General features: G+C 54.6%; 1 protein-coding gene across 3 annotated transcripts in view; it reads right to left on the minus strand.

Annotated features, from left to right (window-relative positions):
- HDLBP (high density lipoprotein binding protein) overlaps window positions 1-26,338 on the minus strand; it is a 67,553-nt gene that overhangs the window by 2,257 nt on the left and 38,958 nt on the right. For all 3 annotated transcript variants that reach the window (XM_079923924.1, XM_079923925.1, XM_079923926.1), the window contains 23 exons: window positions 25,889-26,104; window positions 20,902-21,108; window positions 20,589-20,804; window positions 19,867-20,073; window positions 19,600-19,707; window positions 18,624-18,728; window positions 18,187-18,265; window positions 16,416-16,555; window positions 15,384-15,488; window positions 15,179-15,292; window positions 13,898-13,984; window positions 13,620-13,751; window positions 10,377-10,595; window positions 8,020-8,241; window positions 7,704-7,922; window positions 7,049-7,187; window positions 5,197-5,351; window positions 4,323-4,427; window positions 3,943-4,077; window positions 2,693-2,836; window positions 917-1,102; window positions 329-445; window positions 103-231 (listed from right to left, as the gene is read on the minus strand). In XM_079923924.1, coding sequence (XP_079780050.1) covers window positions 103-231; window positions 329-445; window positions 917-1,102; window positions 2,693-2,836; window positions 3,943-4,077; window positions 4,323-4,427; window positions 5,197-5,351; window positions 7,049-7,187; window positions 7,704-7,922; window positions 8,020-8,241; window positions 10,377-10,595; window positions 13,620-13,751; window positions 13,898-13,984; window positions 15,179-15,292; window positions 15,384-15,488; window positions 16,416-16,555; window positions 18,187-18,265; window positions 18,624-18,728; window positions 19,600-19,707; window positions 19,867-20,073; window positions 20,589-20,804; window positions 20,902-21,108; window positions 25,889-26,104 — 3,486 coding nt within the window. The remainder of the gene's footprint in view (window positions 1-102; window positions 232-328; window positions 446-916; window positions 1,103-2,692; window positions 2,837-3,942; window positions 4,078-4,322; window positions 4,428-5,196; window positions 5,352-7,048; window positions 7,188-7,703; window positions 7,923-8,019; window positions 8,242-10,376; window positions 10,596-13,619; window positions 13,752-13,897; window positions 13,985-15,178; window positions 15,293-15,383; window positions 15,489-16,415; window positions 16,556-18,186; window positions 18,266-18,623; window positions 18,729-19,599; window positions 19,708-19,866; window positions 20,074-20,588; window positions 20,805-20,901; window positions 21,109-25,888; window positions 26,105-26,338) is intronic.

The following is a 26,338-nucleotide window of genomic DNA, read 5'->3' on the forward strand; positions in this document are numbered from 1 at the left end:
GGGCTGGGCTTCAGTGACGAGGCCGCCCCCGCCCCCGCCCCCTAGCAGCTTCTGGAACGGCCGCCGAGGCGCACGCGCAGGGGCTGGACGGCTGAGCCTCACCTTCTCGTTGCTGCTGGCGGTCCAGGGCGCGTCACGCACCACAAAGCCCCTGGACGGCGCCTTAGACTCCTCGTGGGGGGCGGGCTTCACGTACAGCTGCAGCGCCTCGCTGTCCACCACGTCGGCCAGCTGTGGGTGCAGGGGGGGGGTGTCAGTTTGCAGCAGCGATGCCCGACGGGCACCCCTGCACCCGGCCCCAGGTGCCTGCCGCCCAGCCCGGACTCACGTATTCCTCCTCCAGGTTGAGGATGTGGTCGATGGCCTCCTCCACGTTCTCCGGGAGCCCTGTCACGGTCACGCAGTTGGGGTCTGGGGCCCCACTCTGTGGGAAGCGAATGTCCACCTGGAAGGAGCACACACAGCAGCTAAGACGGCTCTGAGGGCCCCGTCGTGTGCGGCTGGGAACGGTCTGTTTCTAGTGAAGATCCCCCCTCGGGAGGACCGGGGCCCTGCGGGGCACCTGGTGTTCAGAGCCGCATGTGCCCTCACAGATGCAGAGCCATCGGCCACCACAGGGCTGCCGCCTTCCGCAGGCCATGCAGGGCGCTGCCGACAGGGTCAACTACACACAGCTGTGACCCCACGCGACCTCTACCTGAGGGACAGAGACCTGAGCCTCGGAAGTCTCCCGATCCGGTTCCCGAGTGTGGTCAGCGACCCAGGCAGGAAGAGGTGAAGCCCCAGGTGGTCCCCGCTGCCCCCTCAACCGGCTCGTGGGGAAATAAGTGGCTCGATGGTGCACGGAGCACCCAGCCGCTCCCCCCTGCTGTGCTTTTCGGGCTCAACGCCCTTCACGATCAGGTCGGGGACTCACCTTGAATTCATCCATGATTTTGCGGATGGCTTTGCCACGGGCACCGATGATGCGGGCGTGAACACGGTGGTCTAGCGGGACGTCCTCAGAAACCATCTGTTCAAGTTCACCCACAATTTTCAATATGGCATCCCGGGCAGCTTCTGTATTCTTCTCGTACCCTGTGATGGTAATTTGGTCCTGGGGCTGAGAAAGGAGAATCCAGTCAGAAGAGGGGGCACCCAGGGATGCCTGACTGCGAGCACCGACCCAGCGGGGCGCAGCTCTGTGGGGAGGTGAGAAGAGGGGTAGGCGCTCAGCGGGCCTGGGTGAGGAAGGCCTCACCTTAAGGGTGAGGGGAAACCCAACCAGCTCAGAAGGGAGAGCGCCTAAAACAGCAGGTTACCAGTACCTGTGTTCTCCCGCCCCCCGCACACACTCCACCAGAAAGACAGTCGCGGACGAGCAGGAGGAAGGGCACCGGGCCCCAAAGCCGAGGGGACGCTGGCAGCTGAGGGCACGGGGGTGGGTGGCCTCCATTGGAGGCGTCTCCGCTGGACAGACACAACGACCTGGAGACAAGGTGCAGACAACCGTGGCCGGCACCCCTGCCCCTCAAACCAGCAGGTGAGACGCCAGGGCCGTAAAGATGAGCAGAGCAAATGGGTAACTCAAGGCAGAGAGAAGGAAACTAGAAGCGACAACCTAAAGCCATGCTCCTCAGGACAGGGAAGAGCACTACGCCCACACCGAAGAACACAACACGACGCAGAAGGACCACAGGACACAAACGAACACCTGGACACAAAACAGAAGAGCAGGAACTCGGTGACCCACGCCAGGAGAGAGACAAGAGAAACGCCAGGACACACCAGGGCTGTGGCCAGGTGCCTCCGGTCCCGAAGAAGCAAATGCAGACGGTGGGCGGCGGGCTCCACCCAGAACCCAGCCCAGCAGAGCCCAGACTCCCACCAGCCGGCGGTCCCATCGTCCGCCAAGCACACAACAGCACAGAACAGACTGCAAACGCAGCATAAGCCTCACAGGAAAAAGCCACGAATGCGACCCAGGACCACTCAGCCCCACCTGGCTCATGGAACGCTAACCAAAGTAATCTCAACACTATAAACAGTGACTAAAAACTGATGATTACGTGGAAAAGTTGGGGGAAATAAAAGGTAGTGAAGGCGAAGAGTTTGAACTAAATTCTCAAGATCAAGATAATTTTAAAAAGTCTCGAATGAAGAAGAACAGTAGTTTTATGAACACTGCTTAGAAATACAGAGGTGAAGAAACGGCACTGCCCAAGATGCACCGGGGAGGGTCAGCAGGGTCAGTGAGGATGCCAGGGGCTGAGTCCAGAGCAGTAAGAGGCTGGGAGGAGAGGAGGCAGGGCGGGGGACAGGAGGGCCCAGGTCACCTCCCAGAGGTTGAGCCTGAGGGGCAGAAAGTGCGAGGGAGGGGGCAGGCAGGGGTGTGCGACGGCCTGGGGGCCATGTCTGGGGGGAGGGGCTGCCTTCCACCGCCCTCTGAGTGCAGCAGGTGGAGGGCCAGGTGGGCATGGGAAAAGTGCTCCAAGCCCATGACAGAGAAGCCTCGTGCGCTGGCCTGGGCCAACATGGGCCCAGACCCCAAGCCACAATCAGCTCCCCAGAGACCTGCTACTCTCATCACCCCTCTGGATACGCCCTAAGTTTGCGTGGTCACTGTCCCCAGGTCAGGACGAAGACCACCGAGAGCCCCTCTGCCCCTGAAGCGCTCCACCGTGGCGTCTGACTCAAGTGGGGTCCTCCTTACCTGGTTCCCATCATCCTTATCAGGAAACTGGATGTTCACGTCATGCTCCAAGCGGATTTGGGTGATCACTGCCCCCTTCCTCCCAATGATTTTGGGGTGATATTTGGGGTCTACAGTGACACTCAGCTTAAAACTCCTTAAAGCCTGCAGATGAGACAAGAGAGAGTGAGGGGGAGGGGGGGCACGTCCGCCTCGGCCCTCAGCATCGCGCGCCCACGCGCCCCTTCCATCCTCAACCTGGAAGGGATCCGTCGTCACCTCTGCAACAAGAACGAGACACGGCCTTCCCGCTAGCCGCTGCGCCCCTTCCGCCATCAGCTAGTAATGAGAACCCGAGGACCTGACCATTCCACAACCACGAGCACAGATCCTTCAGAAAAGAGGGAAAGCTGCGTGCTGGTAACCGACAGGCCTGGCACAGCACACAGCAAGCCCTGGGCTCTACTACCCTAACTTGTGAAACAGAGACCTGATGAGTAAGTATAAAAAAGTTCTGGGTCTTTTGGGGTAGGGGTACGAAAGCAGGCAAAAAAAAACACCCCAAAACCAAACCAAACCAACAAAAAACCCACAAAAGGGAACAAAAGCGCTAAGGGATGTCCACAGGCAGAGGCTCAGGCAAAGCCCTGGGCAGAGGAGGGCCCCCATGGCCTGTGCCGAGGCTGAGACAGCAGGGACCACAGACTCGTGAGGTTCACGGGCCCTGCCCCATCACCAGACGCCAGGAAGGTTCCCCTCAGCAAGGAGTCCGTTACCCCCACATAAAATGTAACGGTGCTTCAAGTTTCCCGAACACCCGCCCCCGCGTGCATCACTCGTGGAATCCTCCAAACGCCAGCCCCACAGAGAGGCAAAGCGGCTTCTCATGTCCACCCAACGGCAGGGAAACAGCACCGAGGGCGTCAGTGGGAGCCGTGTGGGACCACAGTCACATGTTGGGGGGAGAGGGGGTCTTTCCTAGCAATGGCTCCCAGGCCTCCCCAGCTGAACCTTCCCTGTAAGGTTGGCAAATGTCTTCAGATTTACTTAAGAAACAGCTAATTAACGTGGAAGCCCACCTTTGCCACCGTTACGTCAAGAAGAAAGGGCCACGGCCCCAACATTGCCTCTGATGAAAGCTCGCTGCACGGTGGGTCAACTGGCTCTCCCGCTGCCACCTGACTTCATTGGCTGAGGGGCAGCCCGGGAGCTGGAGGTCGGGGCCCCCCGGGTGATCCTCCCTGGCCCACGCAGCCCCGCCCGGCCCTCACCCGGTCTTCTTGCTCTGCCTGCAGCTCCTTCACCCGCTCCAGCAGCCCAGCCTTGGCCCGGTCCAAATTCGCAGCCAGGCCTGTGATGGCGATGATGTCAGACTGCAGTTCAGGTGCCGGGACGTGAATATTCACCTGTGCGGAGACGGGGACAGGCCTGATGCACGTGCAGGACAGACACGTGTCTATCTGGTCCCCAACAGCGGGGAGCCTGGGAGCCGTGATCAGCTGTCCACCTGTCCCTTTGGCCAGGGACAGAACTGCAGGCTCAGGACAACGCGGGTGGGACATGAAGCCCCACTCCGAGGGCTGACCTCCTGACCTGGGGGGCACCCCCCCGACACCTGGTCTCCAGGGAAAGGACCCGCCAACAGCTGTACCTCAAACTCGTCCATCATCTTGCGGATCCCGCTTCCCTTCTGCCCGATGATGTACCGGTGAAGGTCAAAAGGCACCTCCACTTCAATGGTGACGGGAACCAGCGCCTGCAGGGCAGGGGGTGAGGTTAGGCCTGAGAGCGAAGAGCAGAGGGACCCTGTGGGCTCAGCAACAGGTCTTCATGGAGCACAGGGGACGAGCCTGTGACAATCGAACCTTCTGTGCCATTCCACTCGGACTGAGAATGCTGCCTAGACCTTTGACTCAACAGAGGACATGGAAAAAGGATGTGGAATGCAGTCTTCAGGTCAATGCTGGCAGAGCAAACAGACCCGGGCCTGTGCTCAACGCGGCAGCCCCTTGCAGAAGCAAAGCAGCACAACTCCAGGGAGAGGCATCAGGGGCCCACAGAGGAGGGGAGTGGGGCTCACAAAGAGGCTCGCCCTGATCCCAGCCTCGCTGAGACCCTAGAGTGGGTCAGAGCAATGGGACACCACCCGGGACCACAGACTCCACTATCCCGACTGCAGCCCCGACCGTGCCCTTTACCTCGGCAAGCTGCTTGCCCCACTTGACCCGTGATACGACAGAACCCGTTCTGTCCACTGAGGTGGCGCTCAGCAATTACTCATCCTTGTGAGCCCCGGCAGCTGCACACCACGGAGGGTGAGTCCGAGCCCCGCCAGCTCCGCGCCCGTCCTTGGCCCGGGCCTGCAGCCCTGCTCCTGGGCTGTGACCCAGTCCAGCACCTTCCGCAGTGCGAGCCGAGGTGCTTGGGCTCAAGTGACTAGAGCCGCTCTCCCTCCCCGCCCCCACCCCGGTGCCTGCTGATGGGCCCCCAGGGACGTGGGAGTGGTGGTGGGGTTCTGAACGCACCTCGAGGGCTTCCTTGGCGGCCTCACACTTCTCCTTCCGGCCGGAGATGACGATGATGTCGCACCTCCTGGGGGAGCCGGGCTCGGCCTCCTTGCCATCCCTCCCCTCCCCCGCGTCGTCACCATTCTCCTGGACAGCAGGCTCCACACTGTGCACTAGGGACAGGGAAGGGAAACTCAAGCTGCTGAGCGCCCAGGCCCAGGCCATCCTACGGGCCACCGCACGACGCTCGTCCCTGTCCAGACCCATACACTGGTCCAGCGCCTACGGGGGGTGCTGGTGGGGAGGGAAGAGTCCTGCCTGACTCCGGGAGGACGCTGGCTCGCTGGGGGAGGAGACAGACCTGCGGGAGGGGCACGGAGCAGGGCCCACTGCGCCCGAGAGGGAAGGAGACCAGTGCCCGGATGGTCATGACAACCCAAGTGACCCGTGCTGGGCGGAGGCAGCCAGGAGGGGCTGGAGAAGACGGCTGGGGAGGGGCCAGCTTCTTGTGCCAGGAAGCCAGCAAATCCCAGAGCACTGGGGGGCACGGGAGCCGGCGGCGTGGCTCCCCTGGCCCCTCTAGGATCTGGGCGTGGCCGAAATAAACAACACGACATTCGTGGAGCGAGACAGAACCCAGGAGCGAATGAGCACACAGACACAACGGCCTAAAGCAATCACGACCCTGGACTGAGCTGGGGAAAGGTGTGGGCTCGGCAGGACACTTTTAAGATCAGCAGAACCTGCATGTGGACGACGAACTAGGCCGCAGTATCACGTAACACTGGATCTTCTGAGTCTGGTGAGTGACAGAAGAGAATGCTCTCATCCTTACGAAGAAGCCACTACAGGTAAAGGGTGCGTCTCAAGATTACATTTAAATAACTCAGAAAAAACAAGCGTGCCTGTGTGTAAGGGACGGGGGTGAATCTGGATGTATCTTTACACCATCCTGTGTAATCTTTCTTTAATGTGAAGTTTCAAAATGAGGAAGTAAACGTTCAAGTGTGAAACATAAATGTGACAAATACGATTTAACTCGTTTCTACTCAAAACAGCCCATCTTCTCAGGAAACCAGGAGCTTCAACAGCCATGACAAGCTCCGTAGAGGACAGAGGACAGAGCAATGGGAGTGCACCCTGCAGGCCACAAGGCTGCCACCAGACCCAATGGGTCAACAGGAAGGAGATGGGCAAGCAAGGAGGACACGGGATTTACAAAGTTGGGTCTGAGACACCAGCTAGATCTGTATCCCGCAGGTCACCTCCCTGACCACCGATCGCCCTGCCCTGCCCTGTCCCGTCCCCGGGGGCACAAGCACAACCAGGTGACAGGCAGGACACCTGGAGCTGAAGGGCCGTCCCATAAGGGCAGCCAGCCATTCAGACGGTGCCCTCTGGCCGGTCAGTGGCTGCCTCATGAGAGGGGTGCTGGCAACGGGGAGGAGGTGCTGCCGGGACGGGGCCCAGCACACGTGGCACACAGAGGGCCCGGAAAAAGCGGCAGGCCTGCACTCAGGGCTCCCCACTGCACAGGAGGCCGCAGGTGCTTTGCTCTCCCCTGGCTTGGTCACCAGCAGCTGTGAACCTCTGGGAGATCTGAAGGGCACCTCACCACCCTGGAGCAACTAACACAGCCCACCTCTGAGAAACCAGGGAGTGACCCTGAACCTCTGGAAGCCCCCAGGACAGCCGACCGTACTGGCAGTGCACCCGCGCAGGAGCCCCAGGAAGGGAGGAGCTTCACCAGGACAGCCAACAGCCGCCACCACCTACCCTAGGCTGGGACCACACACACACACACACACACACCCACACACACACCCACACCCTCCGCTTCGCAAGCACAGGGCTCACCGCAAGGACTCACCTGGGTTCTCTTCTCTGTCTGGGAATTTAATCTGAACGTTATAGTCCCGAGTAATCTGTTGGATTTTGGAACCTTTGGGGCCCATGACCGATCGATGGAATTTCTGGGGTATGGCGCATTCTATGGTCACCTGGGCTTCCTGTGGGGAGACAGAGCAAAAAGAAAATAACCGGCAAAGGTTAGTTGCTTAGGGTCAAATTCACATCCATCGCTTTCGTTTCCGTCCCCCTATAGCCTCTTCCCAGCATATGGACAGCCTGCGGTGCAGGGCAGGGCCAAAGGGGAGGCCTCTTTCTGAAGCGCTTCCCAAAAAGCGTACCGCCCAGAACTAGAACGTAACATCTCACTGCTCTGCAGACAAAGGAGGGCCCCTCCCCCACCGCACTGCAGGAGGTGCTGTTAGGAGCCATCCCTCAAGGGATGACGTTTGGAGGCTGGGCTGGTCCACAAGGAGGGTGAGGTTCTAAAGGCTGGTTCAGAAACCCCACACGTTTTCAGGGGACCTCTCCCCGTGGGAGGAGCAGGGGGAGGCCGGTCCTTGTGGGATGCCCACCCACCATCAGGAAGGAGGCTGAACACCAGACCCCTGGCACTGCTGAGGGAGCGTCCACCCGCCTCGGGGCCTGGAACCCTGCCGAGCCTCCCGGGCGCCCACCAGGTCCTCGATGATCTCCTGGATGCGCTTCTTGGCTGCCTCCACGCAGTCCTTGGCCCCCTTGAGGGTGACCTTGTCGCTCTGCGTGCCGGAGCGTGGGAAGCTAACCATCACACCGCCGTACTCCTCAGCGATCTCGCGCAGAACCTGGCCTCTCCGGATGACAAAGTGACGGTGGTGCTTGGGGTCCACCAGCATGTAGTCTTCAACCACGTTGTCCTGCGGCGTTGCGAGAAGGGCGCAGTGTGACCCGCCCTGCTGAGCGCGCCGGGACCCCAGGGCCCCCAGCCAGGGCCCGGCCCCCACCAGGCCTCACCAGGCTCCGGATCAGGGCCTCCAGCTCCTTCTGGGCCTCCCTGACGGCGCCCTCCTTCCCTATGATGGTGATCAGGTCCTGGTCCCTGTCCTCAGCCGCCGGGAAGATGACGCGGGCCCCGGTGCTGTCACGCACCTTGCGGATGTTGCCGCCCCCTTTGCCGATGAGGAACTTGTGATACTCCGGCTTGGCGCGGATGTCGACAGTGAAACTCTTGGTTTGCTGCAGAAACCAACCCCACGTTTGTTGGCCTGAGCCACCTGCCTGGGCCCTGGAGCAGGTGACGAAGAGGGCCTAGGGGTTGGCGCTGTGAGGGGGAGTTCTCCTCACAGTGTCACCAACGTCCCTCCAAAGGGGGCTACTCAAACCTCAGCAAGCACGTGGACAGACACCCGGACAACATGGTACTCGCATTTCCTCCCCTCCACGATCAGAGACACCAAGGTGGGGACAGCACTCAGCCTAGAGCCCCAGGCCTGCCACTGACCAGCAATGACCAAGCTTCTGCGAGCTGCTCTCTATCTCCATCTGCAAAGGGGACGTGGGCTGGGGGGACTGCACCTGCACAACAGGAAGCCCATGGCACGCCGGGAGCCTCTCCCAGCCCGGGCACCCACACTGCTCCCGACGCCAGTGGACGGAGCCCTGTCCAGTCCTCACTCCCTAGGGCTCCAGGTGACCTACGCACCACCAGCTGCAACCTCCAACTCGGAGACGGCCAAGCCAACCAAGGCCCACATCTGACACCACGAAAGGCCCTGGCCTGGCGACCTCGCTGAGATGCCGGTTCCTCTGGCAGAAGCGCCAGGAGAAATGTGAGGGGGACACACCCCCAGGCGGACAAGCCCATGCCGGGCAACCACTCTCCTTTCTCTTGTCATGAAACCCGGCCCCCAAGCTAAACGGTGAACAGCCTAAGTCTGTTATCTTTGAGTGCCGGTTTCGCAAAACACCACTGAGAATCCTCAATTTTTCAGACAGACACTCGCAAATAGCAGCATTCTAAAAGCTAACGAGTTAGCTGAGCCCAGCCCAGCAACATGATACAGGATGAGACATCAAAAACAGGTGGGGTTCGCCCCGGAAACGCCAAAGTTGGTTAAACACCAAATCAATCTAATATCTGCACTAAAAAAAGAAAAACCAGGTGATCATGTCAACAGATCCTACAGTACACCCATTCCTGAAAAAAACGCTCAGCACACTCGGAACAGAAGGGAACTTCCTCAGCTGCATAAAGAGCGACTGCCAAAGACCCAGAGCACAGCTCACGTCCCGCACGGCGAAGGGCCGAGGGCTGCCCCGAGCCCACGCCAGGCGAGGCTGTCCGCTCACCACGGCTACTGAACAGCGCACGGGAGGTCCAAGCAACGTAGTAAATAAACAAGACACACAGGCGGTACAGGGCAGAAAGAAAAAGAACTGCACGTTCACAGATGGTGTGTTTCACCTGTAAAACTCACAAGAATCCACAAAAAAAGGTACTGTCACTGATAAGTGAGCTGTAGACCAGATGCATAAAATAAGGCCAATATGCAAAAATCAAATACGCTTCTACATGCAACAGTAGCTGGAGATTGAAGTGCCAATCGTATAAAAAGCACCATTTATAATAAAAACAAACTAAAATCAAAACAGACATAAACCTAACAAAACGTGAACAAGACCTTCACGCCAAAAACTACAAAACACCAACGAAAAATCAGAGTTTAAAAATTGAATCGATGTGGACTGGAAGATTCAAAACTGCCGAGACAACAATTCTCCCTGCTTTGATCTTCAGACCCAACATGACCCTAATCAAAATCCAAGCAGGATTTCGCTCTAGAAATTGACAAGCTGGCTCCAAAATGCATATGGAAAGGCGAAGGGTCTAGAAGAGACAGAGCAGTTTAAAAAGCACGAAGCTGAAGGCCTCCCGAGACGTCCCACAAAGCGGGCCGTCCATTGCGGTGCTGCTGAAACGGAGTCAAGTCCACAAACAGCGGCACCTGGGATTTTAACAAAAGGGCAAAGGCGACTGAGTCAACAGAGAACCTTGGGAGGTGACAGTCAAAAGGTTTTTATTTGAGTGGCGGTCACATGAACGTATGCTTGTCGAAACTCAGAGCTATACACTAAACTTTACTGTATGTAAATCCTACTTGAGGGAAAAAGCCCCAAATAACAAGCCTAGCAGCACATTTTCTACACTGAATATGTAGGCATCCGAGTTGGAAAGGCCCTTCAGTGGGGGCAAGAATCAGAGACATACAGGTATATATAGGTGTTTGCTAACCTGCCACACAGAGAGGGTGTGTGGAGGCGCCCAGCGTGACAAGAGGACAGACACAGTGACCCTCCTGCGCGGTGCTCACCTTCTCCTCCGCCAGGTGCAGGAGCTGTTTCCGGGCCTTCTCCACGTCCGAGGAAGGGCCCCTGATGATCACGGTGTCACTTCCCGAACCCTCCACGGGGAAGTGGATGTGGACCCCACCGCACTCCTCCATGATGGAGCGGATGAGGCGGCCCTTGGTGCCGATGAGCGAGTTGTGCAGCTTGGCAGGGATGGAGACCTCCACCTCGGCTATGTTGGCCTGAAATGACACACAGCACGAGCGAGCCAGGTTTTTGTGTGGCGGGAAAGGGCAGACATGCCGCGGAGGGAAAGCCGTGACGTCACACAAGATGTCTCCCTCAGGCGCCTGCAGCAGAGGCAGGGCCGAGATGCCCGAGGACCAACCCTCCCAAGAGCCCCGTAAGCAAGGACCCTGCCTCTACTCAAGGCGGAGCACAGGGACTGGATCACCTCCCACGTGACACAGCGACAAGACGCCGGAGACAGGAAACAGGCCAAGCCTGGTCCCTGCCCCCGGTCAAGCCCCTGCATCAAGCATGCAGCCCTGACAGCCCAGGGAGAGCGCAGCCCCCAGCACTGCAAGCTCACGGGCTGAATGTGCAGGGAGACCAGCCGGGCCAGGGAAAGGACCGCCACAGACCCGGGACCAAGCACCGCTGTGATCCCACCCAACAAATCTAAAAAGCAAGTCTGAAAAGGAGCAAACTGTTTTAAAGTAACTTATCGAAGCTCAAAGATATTTATAGAAATGCAAAAATATCCAGCACCCACCAAAGTAAACTTCATAATATCTAGCATCCAATTAAAAAAAACAAACAAAAAAACCGGACATGCAAAGAAGTAGGAAAAAACAACCCATCACGAGGAATGAACAACGGAAAACAACCCAGAAATGACACAGAGGTTAGAGCCAGTGGGCCAAGGACACTAAAACAGGTATTTTCATCACTAGACTACACAGGTCAAAAAGCCAAAGGCAAGCTGAATGTGTCAAGCATAAAAACAAATGGCTGAAACTGAACTTGTAGAGGTGAAGACAATATATGAAAAGAGGAAAATATATTTGGTATAATCACAGATCAGACATTGCAAAAAACTAATGACCTTGAAGAGACTGTTGAAAGGAGGGAAAAAAGCACTCCTCCTCCCCAAGCAAATAAAAAGGCACTGGTGGACAGCAGGGCAAGGTCAAGCTGCCTAGCACCAGGTAATCTGAGTTTCCGGACGACAGAAAAAAACAGTGAGAAATAACGACCCAAATATTTCCAAATCTGAAGACAACTCTAACCTCACATATCCAAGAAGCTCGATGAGAGCTTCAAACTCCAAAGAAACACGAATGAAATTACACCAGGACACATCGTAAGTTGCTGAAAGCTGGTGATATGATCATTAAACAGGCCAGAGGAGCAAGGATGACATCAGGTGTCTCGTCGGAAACCACGTTAAGTGAGAGACACTGAGGCAAAGCCTCGAGTGCTGAACGAAAGCCACCAACCTGAGGATGTGGGGCTGGTGGGGATGCGAGATGGTGCAGCCACTGTGGAAGACAGTCTGGTGTTTCTTACAAAACCAAATGTTACTCTTATGACACGATCCATCTTACTACTTACTACTAAGTAAAAGAAGCCAGTATGAAAAGGCTACATGCTATTCCAACTATTTGACATTCTGGAAAAGGCAAACTATGGGGCCAGTGAAAAGATTGGTAGTTGTCACCGTCTGGAGGGAGGGAGGGATGAACAGCTAGAGCGCAGAGGATATGTTGACGTGGGTGTATTTTCTTATTAAGATGCATGTAGGGTTTACGGTATGTCGACAAAACACAGTGGCGGGCGCAGGGCTGGAGGCCCACTGTTCTCAGTTCCTTACACTGAGTTTCAAGCAGCATCAAGTCACCTGAAGACAGGCTGTGGGAAGCTGAAGATGCATATACCAAACACCCGAAAGCAACCACTAAAATAAAACAGAGGTACACCCAATAGACCAAAAAAGGAGGTTAAAAGGAATCATAAAAACATCTAACCCAAAAGAAGGCAGAAAAGAGAACAAAGTAGATGGGACAAAGAGAAACAAACAGCAAGACAGTAGGTTTAAATCCAAGTGCTCTACGTAAAATAATCACACTGAGGGGGCCAGGGGCTGGGGAGAGGGAAGGAAGAGCTGTTATTTGGTGGGGACAGAGTCTCCGTTTGGGAAGATGAAACCGTTCTGGAGGTGGCGGTGGTGACGGCTGCACAACAGTATGAATGGCCTTAGTGCCACTGAACTGGACTGGACATTAAAAAGTGGTTAGGATGCTGAATTTTGTTTTTCAAACTTCACAATTTTAAAAATGGAAAAATTATACTCACATTAAATGTAATTTAATTAACTAAGTGTATGTAATAAAACTTGCCATACATACCACAGAAACATATATAATTACTAATGTGATTAAAACGTAAACACTTTTATTTAAAAGGCAGAGATTGTCAGACTGAATAAAAAAGCAAGCTGCCTAAAAGAATCTCACTTTGATAAGAGAAAAAGTAGATTTCAGAGAAAAGAATATTACGAGGGTTAAAAGGAGATCATTCTACAATGCTGCAAATTACGTATACTAGGAATGAGAAAGATGACATTACCAGAGACAGGAAAGAGATAATACGTGAACATGAAGAAAATTTTTACACTAGTTAACTTGACAACTTAGATAAAAGAGGAAACCCCTTGAAAGACACAAACTACAAAGCTCACACAAGAAGGAACATGATCTCCTGTGATGAAGCGTCACCCGGCAGTGAAAAGCAGCACTGACACATGTGACAACGTGGTGAATCTGGAAGGACCTGTGGTCTGAGAACAGCGAGGCCTGCGTGCGGGCGGAGGCGCCACGGTTCCCCTCACACAGTGAAGCAGGAAACTCACCCCAACCCACGGCGGCGCAGAGACCAGGGTGGATGGGGTGGCGCCAGGAGCCCAGTGGGGCAGAGGCGGGAGTGAAGGGGGATGAGGGTATTTCGGGGTGACGGTGTGCGCTATCTGGATCGTGGAGGTGACTCCAGCGGTCAAAACTTACACTGCACACTTTAAACACATGCAGTCTCTTGCCTGTTAATTTTTCAAAAAATTGAAAAAAAAAAAAAAAAAGTAACACCTTCAGAATGGGACGATTTCCAAGCACCTGAGTGGGACAAGCGGCAGGCATCTCTTGGTGGCCCACCCGGCCCTGCGCCCCAGGCCCCAGGCTAGAGCACCCCGCCACACAGCGTCCCGTTACCAGGTCTTTCTGGATGGACAGGATGCGGCTCCGGGCGGCCTCGCAGTTGGCTCGCTTGCCTGTGATGATGATGGTCTCCGAGTTGCTGTTCTCTGCAGGAAGGTCGATCTTGGTGTTGCTTTCCTCCCGGATCTACAAGGAGCGAGGGGACCGTGAGGGGCTGACTTCCCAGGGCTGGGCAGCAAGGCTCCCTTCTTCAGCTCTAAAGCCAGAACAGCGCAGGGCTATGGGGGCAGGGGGGGCAGAGCCAAGATTCGGGAGACACGCCGGCCGGTCACCTTTTTAATGTTTGCACCTCCTTTCCCAATGATGTTCTTATGAAACTGTTTGAAGATCGGAACAGAAATTGAATAGCTATTTTCCACCTAAAAAACACAAAACATGGTACAATTAACCGTCGTACTACAGATTGACTTGTCCTTCTTGTGCCTGAAGGTGGGACGGAATGACAGGATTCTGCGACCTACTTCTCTCCCCACCTGACCTCCAGAGATGTGTCACAGGAAAGGTGAGACAACTTATCCGACAACTGACCAACCGGGCGTGCCAGTCAGCTACCGCAAAGTCCCTCCTGGGAAGAGCGGCCCGCGAGAGCGCCTGTGATCTGTTACACACGTGTTCTACAATCCAGAAGTGCCTGGACACACACCAGCTCTTTGGTGTCATAGCCAGGAGCAGAGCTGCCTGAGGGTGGGCAGAGGCCGGGATGCCAGGCCTAGGAGAGAGCTCAAAATGCCCATGAGGGCAGCAATTCCCACCCTCCAGGGCAGCGCTGGGAAGCCCTCCCCATCACCCCCCCTCTGAGGAGGTCAAGTCCAAGCCCCCGAGAACCCCTGGAAAGCACGGGGCACCTGCAGCCCTCCCACCAACCGCCCTCAGCACTCTCCAAACTGCCTCTTCGCATTCCAAGTTTCGAGGAAGATAACAAATCAACACGTGACTCCTCAGGCTACGTGTGTAACCCTCTCTTCTCCTTACTGGATGGGAGAACTTCTCTGCCTAGGTATCCGAAGACCCCTCAAGAAACAAAGCAGGGACTTCCCTGGTGGCGCAGTGGCTAAGAATCCGCCTCCCAACGCAGGGGACACGGGTTTGAGCCCTGGTCCGGGAAGATCCCACATGCTGCGAAGCAACTAAGCCCCTGTGCCACGACTTCTGAGCCTACGCTCTAGAGCCCGCAGGCCACAGCTACTGAGCCCACGTGCTGCAACGACTGAAGCCCACGTGCCTAGAGCCCGTGCTGTGCAACAGGAGAGGCCACCGCAATGAGAAGCCTGCGCACCGCAACAAAGAGGAGCCCCCCCCTCGCCGCAACCAGAGAAAGCCCGTGGGCAGTAACGAGGGCCCAACACAGCCAAAAGTAAGTAAATAAATAAATTTATGAAAAGAAACAAAGTAACTCTGCACAGGAAAAGGATTTCTGCTGCTCTAAATACCGTGAGGTGGGGGGCTGCCCCAGTGCCCGAGCGCGCTCCCCGAAGCAGGGGTTCTGGGGAGCACCCCCAGCCCCTACCACCCTCGACACTGTCGCACAGCAAAGCATGGAAGCGCACCCTCACCAGATCTGCCGCCACCTTCTGCATGTACTTCGTGCATTTCTCCACCTCATTCTTGGGCCCTCTAAGCTGGACAATATCGCTTTTCTGTGCTGGGTCTGGAAAGTTGATGATGACCTAGAACAAATCATCAGGAGACCAAGTCTGATTATTAGCGAGGACTGGATTCCAAAATACTGAATCAAGAATGTCTTTGGGAAACCTTTACCTCTGGGAATTTGTCCCGAATTTCACGGATCCGTTCACCCTTCTGCCCAATGATTGTGCGATGAAATCTCTGCTCAATGATTAGATCCTTGGTACGCTCGTTTTCCTAAAAATACAACTGAGCACAGTGAGGGGCGCCCAGGTGCACCCCTGCAGCACTGCCAGGCACCAGCGGCTGCCAGGGAGCACCCCTCGCAGAGCACCTGCCCTCTCCAGCAATGCCCACACTGCACGTTACTCTGGTTGTGTGTTATTCTCCTGAACAAAGCAGACGAGAAAACGGAGTGTAGGACCCTTCACCCAGAAGTGCTGCGGCAGCAGCTCACCCAGCAATTCTACTTAACGGGCGGGCTGCGAGGCTTCGCCCCCTGCACAGCCCTCCTGAACACCGCGTGGCCCGGACCGCGTCCCTGTGCGGACGATTAAGGAAGAGTGGCTCGACACAGGGCGCTGAACCCGTGTGGCTCTCACCCTCCTCCAGAGGTCCTATCAAAACGTGGGAAGTACAAGAAAACGAGCAGAGCTGGAACACAGAGACAAACACTGACAGCCAAGCAGACGCTTCAAACAATTCTGGGAGGTTCTGGATCAGACTGGCATCAGGGTGCCAGAGAAACAAGGGTTCAGCAACCCAGTACCAGGATAAGGCACCCCAGAGCAAGGCTATATCTGTCTGCATTTGACTCAGAAAACCAAGAAACGTGTGTGAGGGCTGGTGGCTTAGTCTCTGGGATGGGGAACAAGGCACCACCCCGACGCTGGCTGTGCAGATAACCACACGGCCGTGCTTCTTGACCTTGGCTGCACACGAGAATCACCTCCAGAGAAGTCATCACTGCAGCTGGGACTCTGGGGTCTGGCCAAGGCTGAGCACCCAGAGCCCTAGCACCTCCCTAGCACTACATGGGGCCCTGGGGATGGGGGGGAATGAAGGAAACTCGGTACCAGCAAGTCACACCCGCACCGGCCACCCTCTAGGACGGCACCGGAGGAAGGTGCTGCCACACAGCCCCAGCCCCAGCCGCGGGCTCACCATGCGGGAGGCGAGCTCCAGCAGCTCGCGCTTGGCCTGCTGCACGCCCTGCGGGTCCCCCTCGATGCGGATCAGGTTGCTCTTCTCGCTGTCGGGAGGGATGCGCACAGACACCTTGTACTGGTCTTTGATTCTGTTTACTGAAGAACACAAAAGGACACGCGCAACTGGATGCAGAATCTACCTTGCGCCACCAATGACTCACAACGTGGCAGGACAGGGCTAGAGCCCTCCCCAAAGCTAACCACTCATCCCATAAGCAAAAACTCCACAGCAAGACCTTCCATGTTCGACAAGGAGCCAGGTATGGACCACAGGCTGGCACCTCCCTGAGAACTTCCAGTGTCCTACGGCGAGGGCCACTCGGTGCCTGAGATACAGCTGGTCTGGGCATGGCCAGCGCATTTCTAATGTGGAGACAGACAACTACTGTTCAAGTAAAAAAAAATTACTCTCAAGAATATAATAAAAATAAGAAGCCATTAAAATCCAGAAGCTCCCACATTACCTGAAGATAAAAGCACCCCCATCGACCACCTTGGAGCCCATGGAGGCCATGCTGTCTAAGGAGACTCCATCGTCAGCTCAGCTCCAGCCTGAGCACTTCACTGTCTTTGCAAAACCAGTGGAGTTGTTGACAACCCTCCCCTGTCACCTCCTCTAGACAGAGATCCAGGCTCCCACACCCTGGGGAAGCCTCATCACCAGGAAATGGGGTCGGCATTTTGCCCACCATGTAGTAAAGGGGAACCAAGCTCCTTAGAGGGTCGCCAAGGAGGGATCTGAGCAAACACGGACACAGTCATGCGCCGACCCGCTCGGGGGCTGCTGTTCCAGGGCAGAACCACACGGGACAAGAGCCAAGGACACAGAAGCTGGGTGGCAGATTTTAGATGAAAGAAAACGAAGGTGAGAAACTGAACCAGAAGAGAACGGAACAGACACAATTCTCTGAACAATGCAAAGTGGCTCTGCACTTCCCAGGGAGCAGAAACCAGAAATTAACATCAGAACTGCACTTCCTTACATTTTCTGTTTAAGAAAACACTGCAGTTAAACAAAACAAAAAACAAAAGCAAATTTATGGTGTGTGCAAATTTACGGCTCAAGCAGCACTGACTGGTGTCACTCCCTGTGGGCGTCTGCCCGTTGTTTAAAACGCTCCAGAACTCACAACTGACACCAACTAAAGCAGCAGCAACTAACTAGCTTACATTTACTCTGAACAAAGAATGGACTGCACAGGGCAAAACCCAACAGGGCAGGCACACGGAGGTGTCCTACCTACACTGGCGGGGGGTGCCCGCTACCTCACCTCCACCAAAGGTCACACACAGGGGACAGAGCTGTTCTCAGGACTGGTGAGCACCGTGATGCCTAGAACGGCACTGAAGTTAAACTGAGCAAAGCAGTGGATTTCAAAACACATCCGACATCCGCGGATTCAAGCGGAGCGCTCACTCGGCACGTTCCAACTTGAGCCGGTTCAGTCCGCGGCTGAGCCTGGGCTGGCCAGCCCAGCAGGGGCGTGGTCAGGGGCGCACGTGAGGATGGCGGATGGCAGACCCCACCCCAGCAGGTCTGGCTGAACTGTGAGGACACGGCCCCCTGCATGCCTTCACGACCAGGCTCATCACGTTCACCTCTAGGCCCATCAGCTCCAGGCCAACCTCGGCCCTGGGGGAGGCCCCAGCTAGGAGTCTAGGCCGCCCTCCCGCTGGCGCTCTGCTGAGGACGCCCCACCTGCCCTCCGCGTGCTGCCCCCACTCACTGTTGGCCCCGCTCTTCCCGATGAGGTGTCTGTGGAACTTGTGGTCGATGTTGATCTCCACGTAGTCCATCCGGTTAATCTGTGGGAGAAGCACAGAGCAGGACACTGGAGACCAGAGTCCAGGACCTGGGCCCAGATCCGCAGACACACAGCCAGAACCAAGGCCCGGGAGCTGGCAGCGGCCGCCCTCTCTTCCCACTCAGCTTCAGGGTCCGCGGCAGGATCGTCCTACAGGCCTCTCGCAAGACCCTCTTCCACAGTAAGGTTTCGTCTACCCACGGCTCTCCCGGACTTCGGCCAGATTCCAGCTGTTTCAGAACTCGCCACTTGCCGACTGGGCCCCCCTCCCGCGCCTCCAGGGCCCCCACGTGAGGTCTGACTGGCAAGTGACAGGATTATGCCCTATGCCCACTCGGCCAGCACCCGGGGCACCTTACCAAGTCCTTGACCATGGCTTCGATCTGTTCCTGGGCCACGTTTACATCCTCCGTGGGGCCTTCCAGGGTGATCCTGTCCTCGCCCTCCGTGAACTCGATGTGGACCTACCGCACCAAAACAAGAGTCGGCCCACCGGGATGGCACGGCCACAGCAACCTCCTATGCGAGCCTGGGCTGCTCTCCCGGGGCAGCAGCCGATCCACAGACACCAGGAGAAGTTGGAAAGGCGGTCTGGGGATGACCACGGTTTTGGTACTAAACACTGTGTGGGAACCGCAAAGGCCTCCCCACTGTGCGCCACCAAAACCACTGGCATGGAGCACATCAACACCTCACTGCTCACGCCCCCCCCCCCCGTGTGCGAGGGGGGGTGAGACAGACGACAACGGGGGTGAAACGTCACCACCACTGCCCCCCGACCCCACCCGGCCCAACACACCAGGTGAGAAACAACGCACGGGGAGGGCAACCCGGGAGGCCGGCGCCACGGAGCCAGCCCCACCGTGGGAACCAGGACTCTGAACAGAACAGGAACGAAATACGACGCTCGCGTTCTCTGCCAAGGTTACCGGACCTACTGCCGCCCGAAGGACAGAGACGCGGAGGGCAGAAAGGCCCACAGACTCCACCTCCACACGAATCGTATACAAGTTCTGCTCCACGAAATGCTCAGATGTAACTACTCACAGGTTACGACACCGTAACAACTAAATGAGGTATTTCTTGAGATATTCAATAGACTTAGCAATACACTCTTCCCCTGGTTAAAAAGACCCAAAGACGTGACACAGGTATTTGAAAAAAACGTATTCTGCTCACCCCTGGCTAACCACGGAGCAGCTGACTGTCACCCACAACAACTGATCTTTAAAACGGGTGCCCCGGTCTTCAAAGGCACCCCCACCCCCACAGGACAAAAGCAATGTCAGCAACGGGATGACGAAGATCAACTCAACACAGCAGACGATTCCTTACCTTTGGCATCTGCTGAGTGATTTTGGCCAGGTTCTGCCCTTTCTTGCCAATGATGAAACGGTGAAGCCAGGAAGGAGCAGAGACGGAGGAGACCGTAAAACTGTTGGCCTAGGAAAACCAGGAAACAAACCCGTGGGTCTGCAGAGTCCAGGTTTCGTGAACACCAAGCCAGGTGGCTCACCAGGGCTCAGAGACAGGTGAGTGCTGCCCTCCCCTGACACGGTCCCAGGAAACGCTCATCGGAGTCTCCCCACAGTGAGCAGTTACCTTGGCATAGACTTCAGTCAACGCCTGCCCCAGCTTTTCAGGCTCGCCTCGGAGGATCACAGTCTCTGAGGTGCTGTCTGAAGGAGGGATCTCCACAGAGACTCCAGTTCTTTCCAGGATCTCCTGCAGGGAATTGCCCTTGGGCCCGATGACATACTTGTGCTGGGATTTCCTCACCTCCACTGCGATGGTCGTGGTCCTCTTTTTCTAAGTAAGAGCGCCGTGAGGGTGTCAGAGGGAAGGGCCGGGAGCAGGACACGGGGCCCCGACTACAGCAAGTGAGCCCCGAATAGTGAAGACGATGACCAGCCAATCCCCAGAAACTCCACTAATCAAGGACTGGGCTTTCTCCTCAAAAGAATTACTGCAGAATTTAAGTCAAGCCCAGAGTAATCATTGCAACTAGCTAGGAAGAAACAAAAACACCCCGTCCTCTCCCCAAATAAAGGAACCAGCATCAGACCTCAAAGCCCACCGACTCAGGCTAACAGCTCACCCAAAGGCCTGATCAGCTCTGAGCGACACGTGCCCAGGGGCACACAGGGCAGGGGGAGCTCGGGTGGGAATCCGTGGGGACAGCCGCCCAGCAGAGCCTGGCCCACTGCCTCACAGCTACGGGGAGGCGCAGGCGCCCCCTTCTAACTGTGGCGACTGGAGCTGTCCAGGCCTCGAAGGCTACAGGGCAGGGCTGGGCTGCTCTCTGCCCCCCTCCTGACTGCTACCTTCTCCTCGTAAACCTTCTTGACGCGAGCCACAGCCTGAGCCAGTTGCTCCTTCTCCCCTGTGAAGACGATCTCGGTCCGGTTGACGCTGGGCGGGGGTATGTTGATGCGTGTCCCCGTCTCCTGCATGATCTCGCTGACCAGCCGGTTGTACGGCCCCGCGATGAAGGGGTGGAACGCCTTCTCTACTTCCAGCCTCTCCACAGCACGTTTGTCCTGAGAGGGAAGGACGGAAACCATGAGGGCACAGATCTGGGCCTCCTGGTGGTTGGGGCAAGGCCACCACGCACACCAGGCCCGTGGCTGGCCACACCTGCTCGGCGGAGATGAGCAGGACCTCGTGGCGAGCTTTCTCGATGCCCTCTTTGGTGCCGGTGATCCTGATCTGATTGCTGGCGTCATCTGGGCGTGGGATCTGGATTTTGGTTGCAGTTTTTAGCTCCAAGTCTTGCAGTTTCTCTCCATTTTTGCCAATAACAAAGCGATGGTGTTCTTTGGGAATGGCAACAGTTGCTGAGGCCTGTGGCAGGAAAAGAACCAAAAAAACAAAAACATTTGCAGGTTCCGCAAAAGCACGTTTTCCCACGACATTCTCCCTGGTTGGAACGCCACCTCTGCCTACTCTCACCTTGCCAGCCCCAACCCGTCCTTCAGAACAGTCTCGGGTTAAACATGACCTGCATGGGGAAGCAGGACCAAGCCCCAGGCTTGAATGAGTTCAAACGTGACACAGACCCATGGTCCTGCGTCACCCCTTCAGCCATCACGATTATTCCTTCAGTGTCTTCTCAGCCCAGCTCTAAGCCATCACGAGGACAGGAATACTCAAGAATGGTACGTGCTTGCTTCCTAGCTCAGTGACTCCTCACACCACACTAGGACACAGCAGGAATGCAGGCACAGACTGACTAACCAGATGAATTGTTGTCTCTGGAGCACTATATGCTCTTGTCTTCAGACATAAGCCCTATAGGTAGGAACAAACTCTTCTTGCTATCTCTTTTACGACCAGTTAAAATAGACAACCCATTTGAGGAAAGAAAACGACAATCATCCAAATCCTCAAACTGCCAGAAATTAAGTAACTTTCTGAAGTCACAGGAAAATCTGGGAGGAAGACAGAGGTTTCCAGTCTTCCTAGATCTATAAACAGTCATCAACCAAGAGGATGTCAAAAAAAAGAAAAGGGCCAAGTGTTAAGGTTCCCACCACTAGTGCAGCAGGAAGTCACAGACCAGCCAGCTTCCCTCCTTCCCCAAAGGACACAGCTTCACAGCCAACTTTTCAACACTCACAACAGAAATGTTAAATTGTATCACGGAGGCAATGAAAAAGGCCCTCACTTCCCAACTAGCACAGAAAGTAAGACCAGTGGCTTATAAATTATGAGCAAATGAGGTTTATTCTAAAAATGGTTCAATATTAGGAAATCCATTTCTATAAATCATCATATTGTTAGATCTAAGAAGAAAAATCAAATGATCATCTCTATAAAATCAAAATCCTTTCATGATAAAAATTTGCAAGAAAATAGCAATCAGTGGATGTATATTTTTTTAACATGACCAAATATACATGCACCCTCAGCCCCAGAGCTGTATTTGGCAGGAAAGCTTCGCTCGTTAAGGCCGTGCACTGTCCACAGCCACTGCCAACCTCCACCGGGGTATTTCCCACGAAGGAGACACGAGAAAGCAGAGTCGACACGAGGCTGGAGAGGAAGAAGCACATGACTGCACACAGGGGAACCCTGGGGAAAACCACTACTTTACCCAGCTCTTACTGTCCGTAAGAGGAAGAAAAAATTAGGATCCGGACTCAGCAGCTTTAACTCATACTGACAACACACGGTTAGAAGATGCGGAAGGCGGACCCCGCATCTCAGCAGCTGGACCCAGAACACAGCAGGTGGAACGTGCGTCCCACAAGGCAGAGCACAGCCCCGGGTGATCTAACACCGCTCGAGCAAAAGGCTGATGATCAAGCTGGAAGGGTAGAACAAAAGGGAATAGAACGGACAGGAAATCCTGAAAGAGAACAGTACAGGAGTGGTGGCAGTAACTGGACTACATATTAAAATATAAAACCATTACCAATAAAACAGAGAACATGAGCACACGGAGAGACAGACCAACTCAAAATCTAGGAACAGACCCAAGTTAGCACGAAAATTTAGGACGGGATAAGAACTGCCACTCAAATCACTGCGGGGAAACTAAAATTGGTGTCAATGACTTGATAGCTATACGGGGAAGGATGTTTCTGGATCTGTCTGTGGCACCATTCACACTAAATTCCAAACAGATCAGGACTTGAAACATAAGAACACCTTTACAAGCACCAGAGAAAATAAGAATAAACTTTCCTACGACCCAAAGTAAGAAGAAACTTTCCTAACAACAACTCAAAAAAACAAAAGATTAACGAATTTTGACTACATAAGAATGAAACTTTCACACAGCAAAACATACCAAGATCAAAACCCAGGTGGCAAACTGGGAACTGTATCTGTAACGTGTTACTGATGCAGGGTTTGAAGAGCCCCACTGCGTCGAGCAGGACGGAAACCTTTACCTGGACAGCAAAGGGCAGGAGACCAGTGCACAGGGGAAACGCAGATTAAAAGTATACGCAATTATCTTTCAGAGTCCAGAAAGTCCCAGTATCTGACGGCCCTGGCAAGGCTCTGAGAAAGCCAACGGGAGGACAAACGCACAGCACCTCAGGGGAGGGATCTGGCTGTGATGGCAAAATTACAGATGCAGATAACCTCTGACCCAGCCATCTCACTTCTAGGAAATCTCTCCCGAGATAACTGTGTAAAACAGGAAATAGCAGGTGCACAAGGTGTTTAACTGTGCATGATTTGTTAAGAGCAAAAGTCTGGAAGCCACCCAAGTGCCCATCAAGAGGAATGCCTGAAATCACAGCACACCCACAGAGCACTGCGCAGCTGTGTAAAGAAACGAGGAAAGCCACCACCTGCGCCTCGATGCAGACTGCTCCAGGATGCAGTGCAGGAAGAATCAAGGTGCAGAACAGAGTTCACAGCAAGGTGACCTTTCACTTCTATTCTCAAACCAAACAATGGAAGAACACCCCAAAGACCAAGAATGGCCACCCAGCAGGGGAGAAAGGGGCCAAGAGGACCTCACAGGGCTCTGACTTTGCAATCATGGAATATTTAAGTACTTTTTAAAAACTGAAAATAAACTAAAAACAAACAAACCTAACTATATATCAAGATGATAGCATAACCTCAATAGAGAGAGAATTACTTCAATGATTTTAAAACCCCACCATCTTTCACCTTAATTAGAAGCATGTGTTTGAACTCATGCAACTTCCCACCATAAACATCCAGAACTCTTGGACCAACAACTGACTTCAGGTCTGTGGAAGGAGATGGCTAAGGTCAGTCTGTGTTACAAATAAGGAAGTGGTTCAAGATGAACAGTTATGTCAGAAGGTGCAGGGTGCCTCCCTGAAGGAGCTCCCGTGGGCCAGAGACAAGGCAATTTCTGCATAAAGAACTAATCAACACATCAGAAGTTCATGATGACACTGAGAAGACCCATGGACCCAAGATGCCAGAGTGCCAATGTGGTCTAAAAACTAAGGGGAAAAGGATCAATTTTTTAAAAAAATAAATCTACTTATTTAATAAATTTATTTTTGGCTGCACTGGGTCTTCGTTGCTGTGTGCGGGCTTTCTCTAGTTGCAGCGAGGGGGGCTACTCTTCGTTGCGGTGCGTGGGCTTCTCACTGTGGTGGCTTCTCTTGTTGCGGAACATGGGCTCTAGGCGCGTGGGCTTCAGTAGCTGTGGCACGTGGGCTCAGGAGTTGTGGTTCCGGGGCTCTAGAGCACAAGCTCAGTAGCTGTGGCGCGCTGGCTTAGTTGCTCCGTGACATGCGGGATCTTCCCAGACCAGGGCTCGAACCCACATCCCCTGCATTGGCAGGCGGATTCTTAACCACTGTGCCACAAGGGAAGCCCAGGATCAATGATTTATCCTGCACGTTCCACCCGGAAGTTCTTCATCAGAATACCAACTAATTCAGGAGGAGGGAGAGACTAGAAAGCCATCACTTGCAACCCCAAATGAATTCAGGCAGCGATAGCAATGGTTGATAGAACTATTAAGCAAAAGATTGGTCAGGAACTTTACCATGGATGGATTTGCTGAAGACACCTGAGTCTACGGATCAATCCTGGAATCAACACCAAGTACAGAAGCACTACCCACACGTTTTCTTGCCAAACATACAAGCTGAACATGAAAGCAATCGAGAGCCCCTAGATCTACCCTCCGATTTACAGGAGTAACGATGGACAGTGGAACGAGCCAAACACCTGCTTGTCCCTCGAGAACAAATCAACGGCATTAAGGAGAGGAGAGGAAGGAGCTGCTGAGGAATGAACGAGCGGGAGCGGGCAAGTCTCATCCGGACACTGAGGAAAAATCCAACCAGGAAGGACGCCTTTGAGATGATGAGGGAAGACCATACACAGACTGGGTTGATGTGGGTATATTAAGAAGTTAACTTTATTAACTTTAATAAGTGAGTTAACAGGATGTGGTTATATTTATGGGAGCCCACCGGGCTGTGCTCCCCTCCCCACTAAGCCCCCTGGGGCCCCTCTTGCGTCAGCTCCCCATCTTTGAACCACCACATCTAGAGCCAGCTCTCCCAAAAGCTCAGAGACTCAGCAACAGGTGGGAAGAACCCTCATTCCCACCTAAACCCATCTAAAGACCTGTCATACTACATTTTAATATGATCCTCTGCATTTATCTTGGCCTTTAAGTGATGCCACTTCGGGAGAAATGCATCACTGATTTACTCATTTATTACAATGGTTCCCAAATAAATTCCAAGTAACTGCTATCAGACTGCTAAGAACTATGGAATTCGTGATCTCCCAAGCCCGGGGCCTGGAAGTGTGTATTTAACAAGGCACGTACTCACTGACCCTCAGAGCCTGAAGTGGGAACTGCTGATCTACACATGCATGTCCTCACTCCACCAACTGGGCAAGCTCAGTTGCGTGTCTGAAGCTCTGGGACGCCCCTCTAACTTTCAGTTCATTCACCGCAAGAGCAGAAATGGGAGGTGCCCTAGTTCTATCACTGAGTTAGTGGTTTCACACTAAAAGTGCCAGGAGGCTCTGAATATTGCTGGCCTGCCTGCAAACTCTATGGCCCTGCCCACTGGTGGCAAGAGTCGGATCGGGTCTGAGCCGTGTCCGCAGTGCCTGGAGTGCCCCTTCTGGGGAGGACCGGCCGGGGAACACCCACCTGCGTCTGCAGTCTAGCAACAATGTCCTTCCGGGCTTTCATGACAGCATCCAGCTTCCCTGAAACCATGATGGACAGGCCCTGGTCTTTGGCAAGAGACAGCTCCAGGTGAGCGCCAGTCCTCTGCATGATCTCAAGGCAGATTTTTGCTTGTTCACCTTCTCCAAACTGGTTCATGTCCTTGTATTTCCTCTCCTCCAGGGGTACATGGAACACCTGCTCAGAAAAGGTCAAAAAGGTAAGGTTAAGAGACCAAGAAGAGAAGACAGGAGTGTCCAGAAACCGAACATACACAGTAAAGAACGTGAGTTTGTCCATTCACTAAGTATCACCCCTGCCTACTGCTCTAAGGCCCCAGAGGGCAGTTAAGAGACAAGTGGAAAGCGCCTAAGGGCAGGAGACTGTGAAGAAGTCCTAGTGAAGAAGACACCCCCTGCCCCGCCACCAACC

This window comes from Stenella coeruleoalba (genome assembly GCF_951394435.1).
Source record: "Stenella coeruleoalba genome assembly, chromosome: 6".
In the NCBI taxonomy this organism is placed as follows: Eukaryota; Metazoa; Chordata; class Mammalia; order Artiodactyla; family Delphinidae; genus Stenella; species Stenella coeruleoalba.